The sequence below is a fragment of the Fulmarus glacialis genome, unplaced genomic scaffold (assembly GCF_000690835.1).
Source record: "Fulmarus glacialis isolate BGI_N327 unplaced genomic scaffold, ASM69083v1 scaffold25314, whole genome shotgun sequence".
In the NCBI taxonomy this organism is placed as follows: Eukaryota; Metazoa; Chordata; class Aves; order Procellariiformes; family Procellariidae; genus Fulmarus; species Fulmarus glacialis.
The window spans coordinates 7,154-18,479 of record NW_009207769.1 but is presented as its reverse complement, the minus strand read 5'-3'; the positions used below and the strand labels follow the sequence as shown (position 1 = coordinate 18,479).

Sequence of the window (11,326 nt, the reverse complement as noted above, 5' to 3'; positions counted from 1 at the left end):
TATGACGGCCACGTGAAAATGAGTAAATAAAAATCCTCAGTATCATAAAAGTTGCCTTTGTCGTAAGCTGTCAGCATCCTCTCCAAAGTGACCACGATTCTTCATTCAATGACCTCCACATGAAGGTACTGCCCTCTGCCGCCGGACTCCATTTGGGGGTTGAACTTCTGTCCCTTATTTCTGCCTGGGGTGGCGGGATTTGGGTACAAGCATCGTTTCCTACAGCAGCAGGTGCTGCCTCTGGGGCTGAAGAGCCCCATCCCCTGCAGGACGCAGTTCTGGAGGTGTTCAGCTTGAAGGTCTCAGACTAGCGTGTTGATGGAAGCGTGAGCTGGGAACCTCAGCTTTCAAGGCTGGCTTTTCAGATACAGCCTCATTCCGTGGGCACAGTTTTACCACCACAAGTGTTTGCATTTGAAATGAAATGTGGCTACAAACCCAGAGGTGTTAATACACTTACAAGCGCAAACCTGCACCTTGAACTATAAAGGTAACCGTTACACATTTTGGACTGCCTGGTCACTAGGGAAGTCTCCCCTTGGGATCACGCCTTCCCAAGGACCATGAAATCTTGCTGGAGAGACCGAAAAGGGAGACAATGACTGGACTAAGAACATGGAAGCAGGAAGGGGTAATGAAGGGGAGAAGGATATAGTTCAATAATTGCTGATAAAATCTGTGGCAGCCATAAATTTACTCTTCCAAGAGAATTCAACAGATCATTACCTCTGTAAATATGTATCACATAATTCTCCCTCTCTGTCACCTTGCAGATAAGTACTTAATACTTAGCATCCCTACCCTGCAAAAGCACAAGTGTAATAAAATCCATCTGAGCTTTTGAACTGCAGTTACTTTTTGATAGGAGATAGTTACATTTTGGCAGCACTGGGAGACATTGCCCAATTCCCCCCAGGCCTCTCTTTGCTTTTTAAAACAAATTGTTCAGATACAGGCTCTCATTACTCCACTGACACGACAAGCAAAAGCACTTGGCTTTTGGAGTCGCACTCTGAACGTAGCAAACTCTGACCTCTTGCTGATGACCAGCTGAACTGGGACGTCCAACCCGTCCCCCAGCTAACCTAGCTGCCACTGCTAGCCAGGCACGGCCACTGCTTTCCTGAAACTGAACTCTCAGAGCAGCATGTTGTAATGCCGGTGACCTGCAACCACGGCTGAAACAAATTTAGACTGCGCTGATACTTACTGTATGTCTGAGATCCTCAATTGCACCTAAGAAATTGTTTAAAACCTGTCTGAATGTCAAGGAGTTCAAAAAAATTGCAAGTATGCTGCAAGTATATTTGATTACCGTGCTATGGGGCTAGAGACCAGCGAGGCAAAGCCAGTGTTTCCTTCCTATGACAGTGTTAGCAGCTACTGATAGTGGGCAAGAAACACTCTTAATGATGCCATTAGCTGTAAGCAGCATTAAAAGGACATTCACAAAACGTGTATCTGTTTAGGTTGTGTTCTCTGTAACAGAATTGAGTCAGATTAAAAACGTCCTATAATGAATAAAATACACCTATAGAAAGAAAAGGACACGGTAGCAATAATTCTTTGGGCATCTAACACACACAGGGAGGGAGAGAAGAGAGAACATAAATAAAAAGGACTACTCACTTGGGCTTTTTTCTTCCGCAAGGTCACAGGCACAGAGGAGTTCAGAATCGATTGAAATGGGTTTCTGCTTAATCCAAAACTTAGTGCTGGCCTTCTGATTAGTAACAGGGTCTATCTCTACCTTGTCTCCAGAAATACCTGAGATGAGAAAGAATAGAGAGCCACAACAGTGATCTGTTTAAGCGATTTCATATCAGCCATTTGACACACTTTATAAATCTTAAATGGGATGAAAGTATATTGCCCTTTTGGGCTTTTTGAAAGCACAGGAGCTTTTGAAACCAAAAGCAAATCGTTATCAAACTGCATTGATAATCTGCATTTCACCCTCCTGCATAAGCATACCAACAAGAAAGAAATATCACAGAAAAAATTCTTCTCAACACATACAGAGCTCTTCTGGAAGCAGTAGCTACATGACCTGCAAGATTTATAGAAAGATACTGCTAGTTTTTCAATCACCACTATTATATGTAATAGACGCTATCGCACACCATCCCTGTTCTATCTCCTATACAGCATATGCATTATATGCCCTATAGGAGAGGACAACACCCATTTGCAGCACTACAGAAACGCTCTTTGTGTTACCCAGATACTCATAAACAAAGACATCCAGTCCCAGAGATCTTGTGCGTTTTTACACTGCTGGCATTTTAAAGCCAGCTCTAATTAGGCTGCTTTGAAAGCAAGCTGGGGATTTGTGTAGCTCCTGGCACGGGCGCCGGGCCCCGCTTCCCAACACGGGCTTCCCCAGATGGCTGGCGCTTCGCTACTGCTGCGTGTAGGTTGACCTGGATACGGCGCGCTGCCACACGCGAATCCTGCAGCAGACCTTTTGTGAGCGAGAGTAGAAAATTCCTCTATCGTCCCTCCAGACGTTACTCCCGAAGTCCTGCAAAAACAGCCCTTCTAGCAGGACGCTGCCGGGGCAGGCTGGGGGCTAACAGCGAGCTGGAGCCGGCCCGGGACGCTCGCTGTAATTTGTAGTGGTCTTTATCACAGTATTGCGAAGCAAAAGCCCTGCTACGCCGCACTGATGAACAGAAACTCATTGTTCAGTAGCTGTTGACATGACTGAACAAACTTCCCAGTGTGCTTTTTACATCAAGATGTGTGGAGCCTTAAAAATAATTACATTTCTTCAGTCAAGAGTTATAGGTGAAGCTCATGAGAAAGCTACAAAAGGAAGCAATACAGGAAAAAAGTATTTAAACATCATTTAACTCTTGCATCTCCGGAAAACCAGCAGAGATAACCTTTTCCTTCTTGAGGGTTTTGGCTATGATGCTTTCAAATACATTACGCTTGGCTCATCTGAAGCACAAGAAAATCTGAAGGAGCTGATGATAAAACTTTTAAGAGATGTGACAAAATAAAAGTAAGATGCCACACACGTAACGACTCTCCCAAGCCCGCCTAAATCAACTCAATATTTCTTAAAGTCTGGTCATAGCTGCAGAATTTGCAAGCCACGTTCGTTTGTATTTTATGCAACTCTAAAATCAAAGCATTCGGACAGCAAGGACAGACACCTACAGCGGGCTTCTTGCTGCAGTCCTTTCACTAATGCAAGGTTACCTCCATTTTAACCCTGGCTATTACGGTAGGTTATAATAACGCCACCAGCCCCCTCCCCCCTTCTATTAATCCAAGAATGCGCTTTGTCGTTAAACATACGTCACATCAGAGACATCACCTTTCAATTAAGCATTGTATCAAGAGTCCAATTAACACAAGGACTGCTAGAGCTACGTAATTTGAGCGGGCTGATGCTGTATCTGGAGCCCATTTTGTTTTGTAATTTAATTTTGGACAGATTATTTAAAATCGGCGTTGTTATTTCACTGTAATCGTTAATTATTCAAAATGGCATTTTCTGTAGTTTAAGGAAAATATGTGAAGCTGATGGTACAAGTTCTTATTTTCTCACTGAAAAAAGTCAAGACAAGTTCTAAATTTGCATTTAGAATTCTTTGTGTGCGAGGGTTGTCCCCCATCCCTTCCTCTAAAAACGTCACCCCTGAAAATATCCTTAAAAAATTTTCACTGTACGGTCCTGCAACTTCAGAATTCACAGTCAGTCAATATTGTTAATGCACCTTGTTAATTTGATAGGATTTGTCAGGTAACTCCACTGGAAAATTATATAAAACTGTTCCAGATGAACAGATGATAATGACATGAATTAAAGTGATAGAACAATAGTGGAATATAAACCAGAAATGACACCCAAAGTGGCTGTTGATTTATTGCCATCCTGAGTTTGGTTCTGGGCTTCCATGTATATTAGTGCTACAAATCTGGGTCCATTTAGCAGAGAGATGCTCATACATACATCACCAGCTCCTGCTCCAAGCCAAGGTCACTCCCCATTGCATCAATCTTTTCAGCAGAGGCTACTTCACCAAGCATGGATTTTGTAACCATCTCAGATGTAACAGACTTCCTCCTCTTTCATCTTTTTTTTTATCATGTAAAATACACTTTAACTTCTATTATTTTTATCTGCAAATTGTTGCTGTATACTTCATCCATTATTTCTGTATCTCGACATCACTGGCTTAAGCTCACACACATCCAAAGAGCACATTGACAAAGAATGTTGTCTTTTTTGTGTTATTGTTCTCACAATCTGTATGTGTTGAAACCTAAAAATCAAAACAGTATTATGTATGTGGCTTCTGCAGTCTCTGTATCGCAGCACAAATTAGTCACACTCAAAACCCAAGTAAAAATGCTTCTTCTACTATTTTTTTAATTCATTCATTTTATCAAAAGAAATGTCATCGACGTATTAGTCCAGTAACACTGTTCTGTTCTTGCTTCCTTTGTTGGGGTCTGCAACTGCCCCCCCCTTCTCTGAAATACTTGCCAGCAGTAATTTTCTGAGACAATATGCTTCTTTTAGTTTTGCTAACGTGATACACAAGCAAACGTGTCTTATTCCTTCACAACATGATAGAACCTTTGTAAAAATGTTGAGAGTACTACTGTATGTGCATTACACTCTAATATGAGCTAAAACATAAAACCCCAGACCTTTAACTGCTATGGCTAAAGCTTTCCACTGTAATAAAACCATCAGTCAAAAGGTGGTCATTCCTCCCATGGTCATTTACGTATCGCTTTTTACTATCAGGAAGAACTATGCACAATGTACAGAAGATAGAGCTTACTCCAATATTTTTGGTAAGCCTTGCCTCAAATTCAACGATCAGGCCGCAAAACAGCTAAAACATTTCAAAAAAGTACCAGTATGCAAACAGTACTTCACAAACATAGCTCACACTATTGCCACCTGCTCTATGCAACTGAAATAAAATCCAATACAGAACCTATTCAAATTCAATGACATGTGTATGTCTTACAATATCAGGGCAAACGGCAGGGAGTAGAAATGAGCTACGCTGAGGGTTTTCTCCACCACTGCTGGGTTCTGTCAGCCTTCCGTGTGAAGCCCGGGAAACTGGGACTCACCCCCAAAACCACACAGATATTTTCAGTGCAACCATTGTGCGGTATTTCAGCTAGCCTGACAGCCAATATGCTCCTGCACCGACATCATCGATACTGTCAATAAGGAGCAATGGAATTATTTTGGATTCTCGGCATCCGCTAGAAAAACTGTCGCTTTGCTATGGCTGTTACATAAAACTGATGACATAAAAATGCTACAGAGAAAAGTCTTTGGAACTGGCTGTCATTAAACCGACACAAAATACCGCCCAAACCACAGTTACTGATGAGCAATGAAAAAAAAATTAGACATCGTTTTTTACATTTCAGATTGTATGGAGCAGTCTGTCACTTGCAGAAGATGAACACATGAACACTCAGCAGCCCTAATCCAAATAGCACCTCAATGCTTATTTTACCAGCATTGCTCTTTTAATATCTTTAAAAAATTCATGAGAAAACCCAGCAGCATACACTTATTTTGACTTTATTTAGAGGTTTTGATGCTGTACATTTGCCCAAACTTTGAATATCTCACTGGGGTTTTCTTTGATTTTTAAGAAGTAATTACATTATAAAAATCACATTGCCAGTGTACTGCCATCAAAAAATATACAAGTTCACATATTGTAATAAAAGGGAAATTTTATGGTCCTTACACTACTGGACAGGGTCAGCTCCTTCACTGCTACACAAGTTAAGCCATTTGTTTCATTTAACAGCTATTCTCCCTTAACCATTTATCTTTAGCGATCTGTCATGACCTTTTCAAGCTCTCGTTTCTGACACTTTCCAGATACAGTGAGTCAAACTTCACTGGAAGCAAACTATCACACCCAGACAGTTTGCTCAAAAGCAGAAAACATGCCCAGCGCTGCCCTGCTTCAGCACCAGCATATAAATCCTTCCTTAACAAGACAGTTCAAAATAAACTAAGAAGGCCTCTTCTGTAAAAATTTTAGGGACATATACTTTTATATGTGCTTAAGGATGGAAGAATGAAGAGACTGTAGTGACAATAATACAGAAACCGCTATAGTGTAAATTTAACAATTCTACTGAATTCTACAGAATAAATGTATTTTGTAAACATTACGGCACTTAATATTTTACTGCTGAATCATTTCTTTACGGAAGGTATTTGCAGGAATGTCACAGGTCACCTACCAATGCATCATTAATCAAATTTTCACAATTTAAACACGAAGATAAAAAGCCATTCAATCATTTTAAAACAGTAATGGGGCTTTTATAATTCAAGATTCTGTCATCCCTTGGCCTTCGGGTTTTCAAAAGCATTCAGAAAGCTAATAAGAACAACATAAAACCTTTAGAGAATGCTAGTTTTATTTTGTTCCACCTCAAATTTCCACTTGGTCGTTAAAATCTTTCAGTCTCAGAAAAGGAAAAACCTAATCATTCCCAATTTTGCATAGCCTCATTTAAAAATAACAAAACAGTTGGCAAGAAGCTTTCCATTAGGAAGCCTAGATTGAAAAAAGAGATGGGGTCATTAAATAATGGCCTTTTTTCAGAAGAAACATGTGCTAGCTGATTGTGGATAATAAAAATACTGAAGTATTTTCAACTGAAGGCAATTTTTTTTAACTGCTGAAATGCTAGCAACACTTTCAAGTGATGTGCTCCACGATAAAATAGACCAACATGAAAATGACTGCTTTAAAAACATCTGAGATGGACAGTCAGCTATTAGAGATGGCCAAAGGTTTGAACCGTTCCATTTTCCTAAGCGTTATAGTACAGATTGATTTACCTAACTGAACATCAGTGGTGAATCGAAGCCTATGGATCATGCTGACTTTGAAGGACTTGTAATGGTGGCTACTGAGCATGTCCTGAACTGTAGCTATATCGATCTGAGGGTCCTCCTCCGAGACCTCTTCTCCTCTTGAACCTGCAAAACAAGCCAACAATAATGAACGAAAGGTTTAAAATACAGCATACGATTCAGCTAACATGTAAGTACGGCTGTGATGTCTGCAGCTGCAGATGGCTTTTTAAGAAAGAACAAAATGCTCAAGTCCATGTCTCTGGGAGGAAGAAATTCTCACCCTCCATCCAAAGGCAAAATCGCTAATTCATTAAGGACATTACAACACACATTTGCATCCCACACGAAGAGCAGTGCAACATCCCAGCGGCAGATTCGCAGGTGACACCAGACACCCCTGGCCCGCAGACACCCCGGGGCTGACCTGGTGGGATCCCCGCCAGGACGCCCACAGCCTGTCACCCCGGTAAGGCGCCTGGCGAAGGGGGGCCTGTCCCCAGCCAGGGCAGCATTTTCAGGTGCCGCCCTCGACATATGCACCAGCACCGTTCTCCCGTGCTTCAGCATCCCCCCACATGGGATGTGACGCTGGCATCTTGCTGCAGCGCTGGCAACACCTTGGGCACTCTGATCTCGGCCCTGCGGTACCGAAGCTGCGCTTTATTTACTGATTAGTATTCTCATTACTACTGCATGTACTGGCTTTATAAAAGGTAACATCTCATTAAGCCAAAATGCCAATTACTGAAAAAATATAACGCACTTTAAAGATTTTTTACATTTTATGACGTTGGATTAACACCAATTTAAACATTACTATAATGCGATATATAATTTTGTGCAGAGTAATTTCTATGCCAGCTGCTAATAAAGCATCTCAGCTCTAAATGATCATTCAGATGCTGTTAGATAAAGTGGTATAAATATGTTTGAAAACTGATTTAGCTTCTTACAGAAGATATTGAAGAATGACACGTTTTGTTTAATATCCCAGCTAATGTAGTCCTAAAAGCTGAATCAACTGCCAGTTCAGAGTACTAAATTTGCTGCAGGAGATTAATGAAAACTTTATATTTTGCTGAAATTTTAATAATGGAAAGATGAGATGATGGAATTTTAGCACAGGTCTTAAAGATCCAGCAAAGCAGGCTAAGAACTTGTCAGATTTTTTGGTATTAATTTTGTTCGAGACTTGCACAGTTGGAGCAGCCTCAACACTAACCCTTCCCACACTGACCTTTCCCTCTGGGGACGCAAATTCCCACCCCGTTTGGGGACCTCGGCTCACAGGGAAGCTTCGGCGAGTTTCCATGTTTGGGCCCTGACGACAAGGGGACGGTTTGCCATGGCTCCCGGGGGAGGAAAACCCTGGCACTTGTCTCAGACACATACTGTTGATGCAGAGGCAGGCTCCCTGTTAACAGGGTAATTCAGCGTTGCAGCAGTACATGCCGTTTGTTTCAGCAAGGGAAACTGTCGGGGTGGTGGCCATAAGCAGGACAAACGTAGGCGAGAGAGAAGAAAAACCCCACCTGAGCATGGAGCATTTTCCTGCTGGCTGAAAGCGTTCCCTTTTCTATCTGTTAATTCAGTAACAAATGTCACCGCTTACGATAAATATCTTTCATGTCTGCATCAAAGTAAGGTTAGCATTTGCTGTTAAATGAGTCAAAATACATGTTGAGAGCATAAAGTAGGAGATTCACATTTCATAGACGTTAGTCACACAAGCTTTCCACCCTGCGCACAGGAGAGCGGGCGAGAGTGACGCCCACTCCTCGCCGCTCCTAACGCAGCCTCCTTGACACGCAACTGGGGACCCTTCTTTGGGGAAGGGGGACAGCGAAGGGTTAAGCTAGAAATTGGGCTGTGCCATTCAACTTGAAAGAATTCCAAAAATCAAATGAAACAGTCTACATGTGAATTTATGCAGAGCCATCTTAACATTGCAACCACTCTATGCTCCAGAATGACAAGATAAATTGTAATGGCTCCTTCAGAGACATTACAATGTATTTTGTCAAAGACCCCTGTGTTAATGTCTCTATACTATGGATTATCATAATGTATCATGTCAAACCCTCATGCTGCAGTACTTCAAAGATACACTGAGATATGTCAAACTTTTTGGTGCACTTAAAAGCATCTTGAAACACTGTGGCATGGCGGTGCCTGAAAGCAGGAGGATGGCAATGGCACTGCTGCCCTGCAGTCGAGAGCGAACTGGGACCCTCTTCCACCGATGGAAACCAGTGAAATGCCCCGACAGCGGCTCCCAGTCACGCAGCCAGCCCTGTCCCCGCAGCATGCGGTCACAACAGCACGCCGTGCTGGGGTACAAGCCGCGGCACAGCGGGACCACGCGGTTACACCTGGGTATCCCCCTGCCCACAGGGGAGTTAGGGGCTGGGGGCAGACAGGGACACGGTGGGGCAGGGAAGGACCCCCAGAGACAGCGACACGGCGTGAACCCAGGCAGCGCAGAGGGGTCACTGCTGGCGGGGGGCGGGGAGAGGAACCCTGAGCCCCGCGCACCCCCGTTTGCAGGGAGGTCATTAGTGCTGCCCCTAATGAAGCCCCGCTCCAGGACTCAAAGAGAAGCCGCCTCCCCCGAGCCATTTCTGACTGCGGTGTGCGCTGTGCGCTGCCTGCGGCAGCGTTTTAGCAGCGGGTGACGAGACACTCACCTCTGTGCAATTGGCAGCACTGTATATAGTGGGGTTTTAAGTACAGTATTATACGTAAAGAAGTGTTAGCACCAACAGACAAACTGAATCGGTAGCGATAAGGAATTCAGAAATAACACAAAGAATGGCTCATCCTCATACCTCCTGCGAAATGTTCTTAATACACTTCACAAGACCAAGACTCGCAGGACGCTCTGCAGGTACCGCTGCCGTGGCGTTCCCAGCCTCCCCGCCTGGCCTCGAACCGCCCCAGCCTCACCGTCCACTGAATTACTGGCAAAGTGGGGACATTACGTGTCGACTTTACACAGTCTTATGAAGCTGAGTCTTCTCGGATTTCACACACCCAAATTAAAAGTATTAGAAAGAAAATTAGCAGCCTGTCAGATCACATCCAGGGGAAAAAACTGTCACTGCAACTAAAAACATGAGCACCTTGTCAGTGTCTAAACTGCAGGAGCATTAACTGTCGCAGTCGGAGCAGAGAACAGTGGGATTTTGCTCTGGAAGCCTTTCAGACCCTCCGCGTATCGGTAACCTCTGCCGACTTTGTTTTATGAAGCTTTGTGAATGGATTCAGGTTTACAGAATTTCTACAGTTGCTGCTCTTGGGAGAGCAGCCAGGAACTCCACCATCAAAACAGATCATCTGTCTAAAGATGGCAAGACACGCGGACCCCTGAGGGTGCATTGGATAATAGCAGTAATATCAGTAACAACAGAGAGAAATGCCCTGCAGGGAAAAACCTGACTGCAGAACTTGGCATATTGCTCTTACCCTGCAGCTCTGCGAGGATGCCTGCGAGACTGCCGGCGTTCAGCAGCGGAGGGAAGAGCCATCTCCACCAGCTGATTGGGGGAAAAATCATAAAAATATTTTCCACATGCAAGCAGCTGTGAATAAACCTGTCAAATATTTACAGGCCTGTCAGGGTATTTGTAATGGAGATCACAGTGTGGCTTTTGAATGTAAAAGCTTCTGCTTGGGAAGACAATCTAGTAAAGTGGATGCTCCAGGTCTATTATTTAGCCCAAGAGCCGACCCAGCAATATGGCTCTGCTGGCAGAGAGACCGCTCCGTCCTGGGAGGAACAGATTCCTATTCCAGAAACAAACTCCTTCACATAACGACATGGAGACTCAGTTTGCAATGACCTCTGTATTTTTTCCTTATAGTCTACCTAATTAAGATTCACTTTGTGAAAGAAAAAGTGAAAAAAGCTGAAGTCAGGTGTGGGATAAACAAGGCACAAGATAAGAATCTGCATGAAGTGCAAGGCACAGCTACGAGGGAGGCGTTTCCCTTAGCCCAGGACAGGGGTTTAATTATTGGCGAGGTAGGGTAGGAAAATCCATGAACGGAGCAGGAAAAGAACAGCCGGGAGGAAGCCCGTGCTTCCGCCCCACCATCACCAAGCCAGGGACAGAGCAACGCGTGGCACAACTAAGCAGGGAGTCTCTTGATTTTCCGTCATCCTGGCACTGCCACGTCTGGTGCCAATCCTTCCACCCTACCTTCGGAGCACGCCCGCGGGGGCAGAACGCGGTTGGTGCTCGGCCCAGGGCTCAGGCCGGGAGCTGCCTGCAGGGGCAGAGCAGCGGGTGCCTGCTGCCCGCACAGCCGGCCAGCTTGCCCTGCACCAGCAGCCACGGCTTCGGCGCCACACTGGGCACTACCGGCATAACTGGAGACCAACCCCCCCCACCTTTTACAAGCTCTACTCGTTACAGTGGCTTTTTTTTTGCAGGACCTACAAGA

The 11,326-nt window shown here is 44.1% G+C and overlaps 1 protein-coding gene across 1 annotated transcript in view; it reads right to left on the bottom strand.

Annotated features, from left to right (window-relative positions):
* Positions 1-1,629: 1,629 nt before the first annotated feature.
* Positions 1,630-11,326, bottom strand: part of LOC104075682 (target of rapamycin complex 2 subunit MAPKAP1-like) — a gene marked incomplete at both ends in the record, with an annotated part of 14,067 nt that continues 4,370 nt past the window's right edge. The window contains 2 exons of the mRNA XM_009576264.1: positions 1,630-1,767; positions 6,863-7,003. Coding sequence (XP_009574559.1) covers positions 1,630-1,767; positions 6,863-7,003 — 279 coding nt within the window. The remainder of the gene's footprint in view (positions 1,768-6,862; positions 7,004-11,326) is intronic.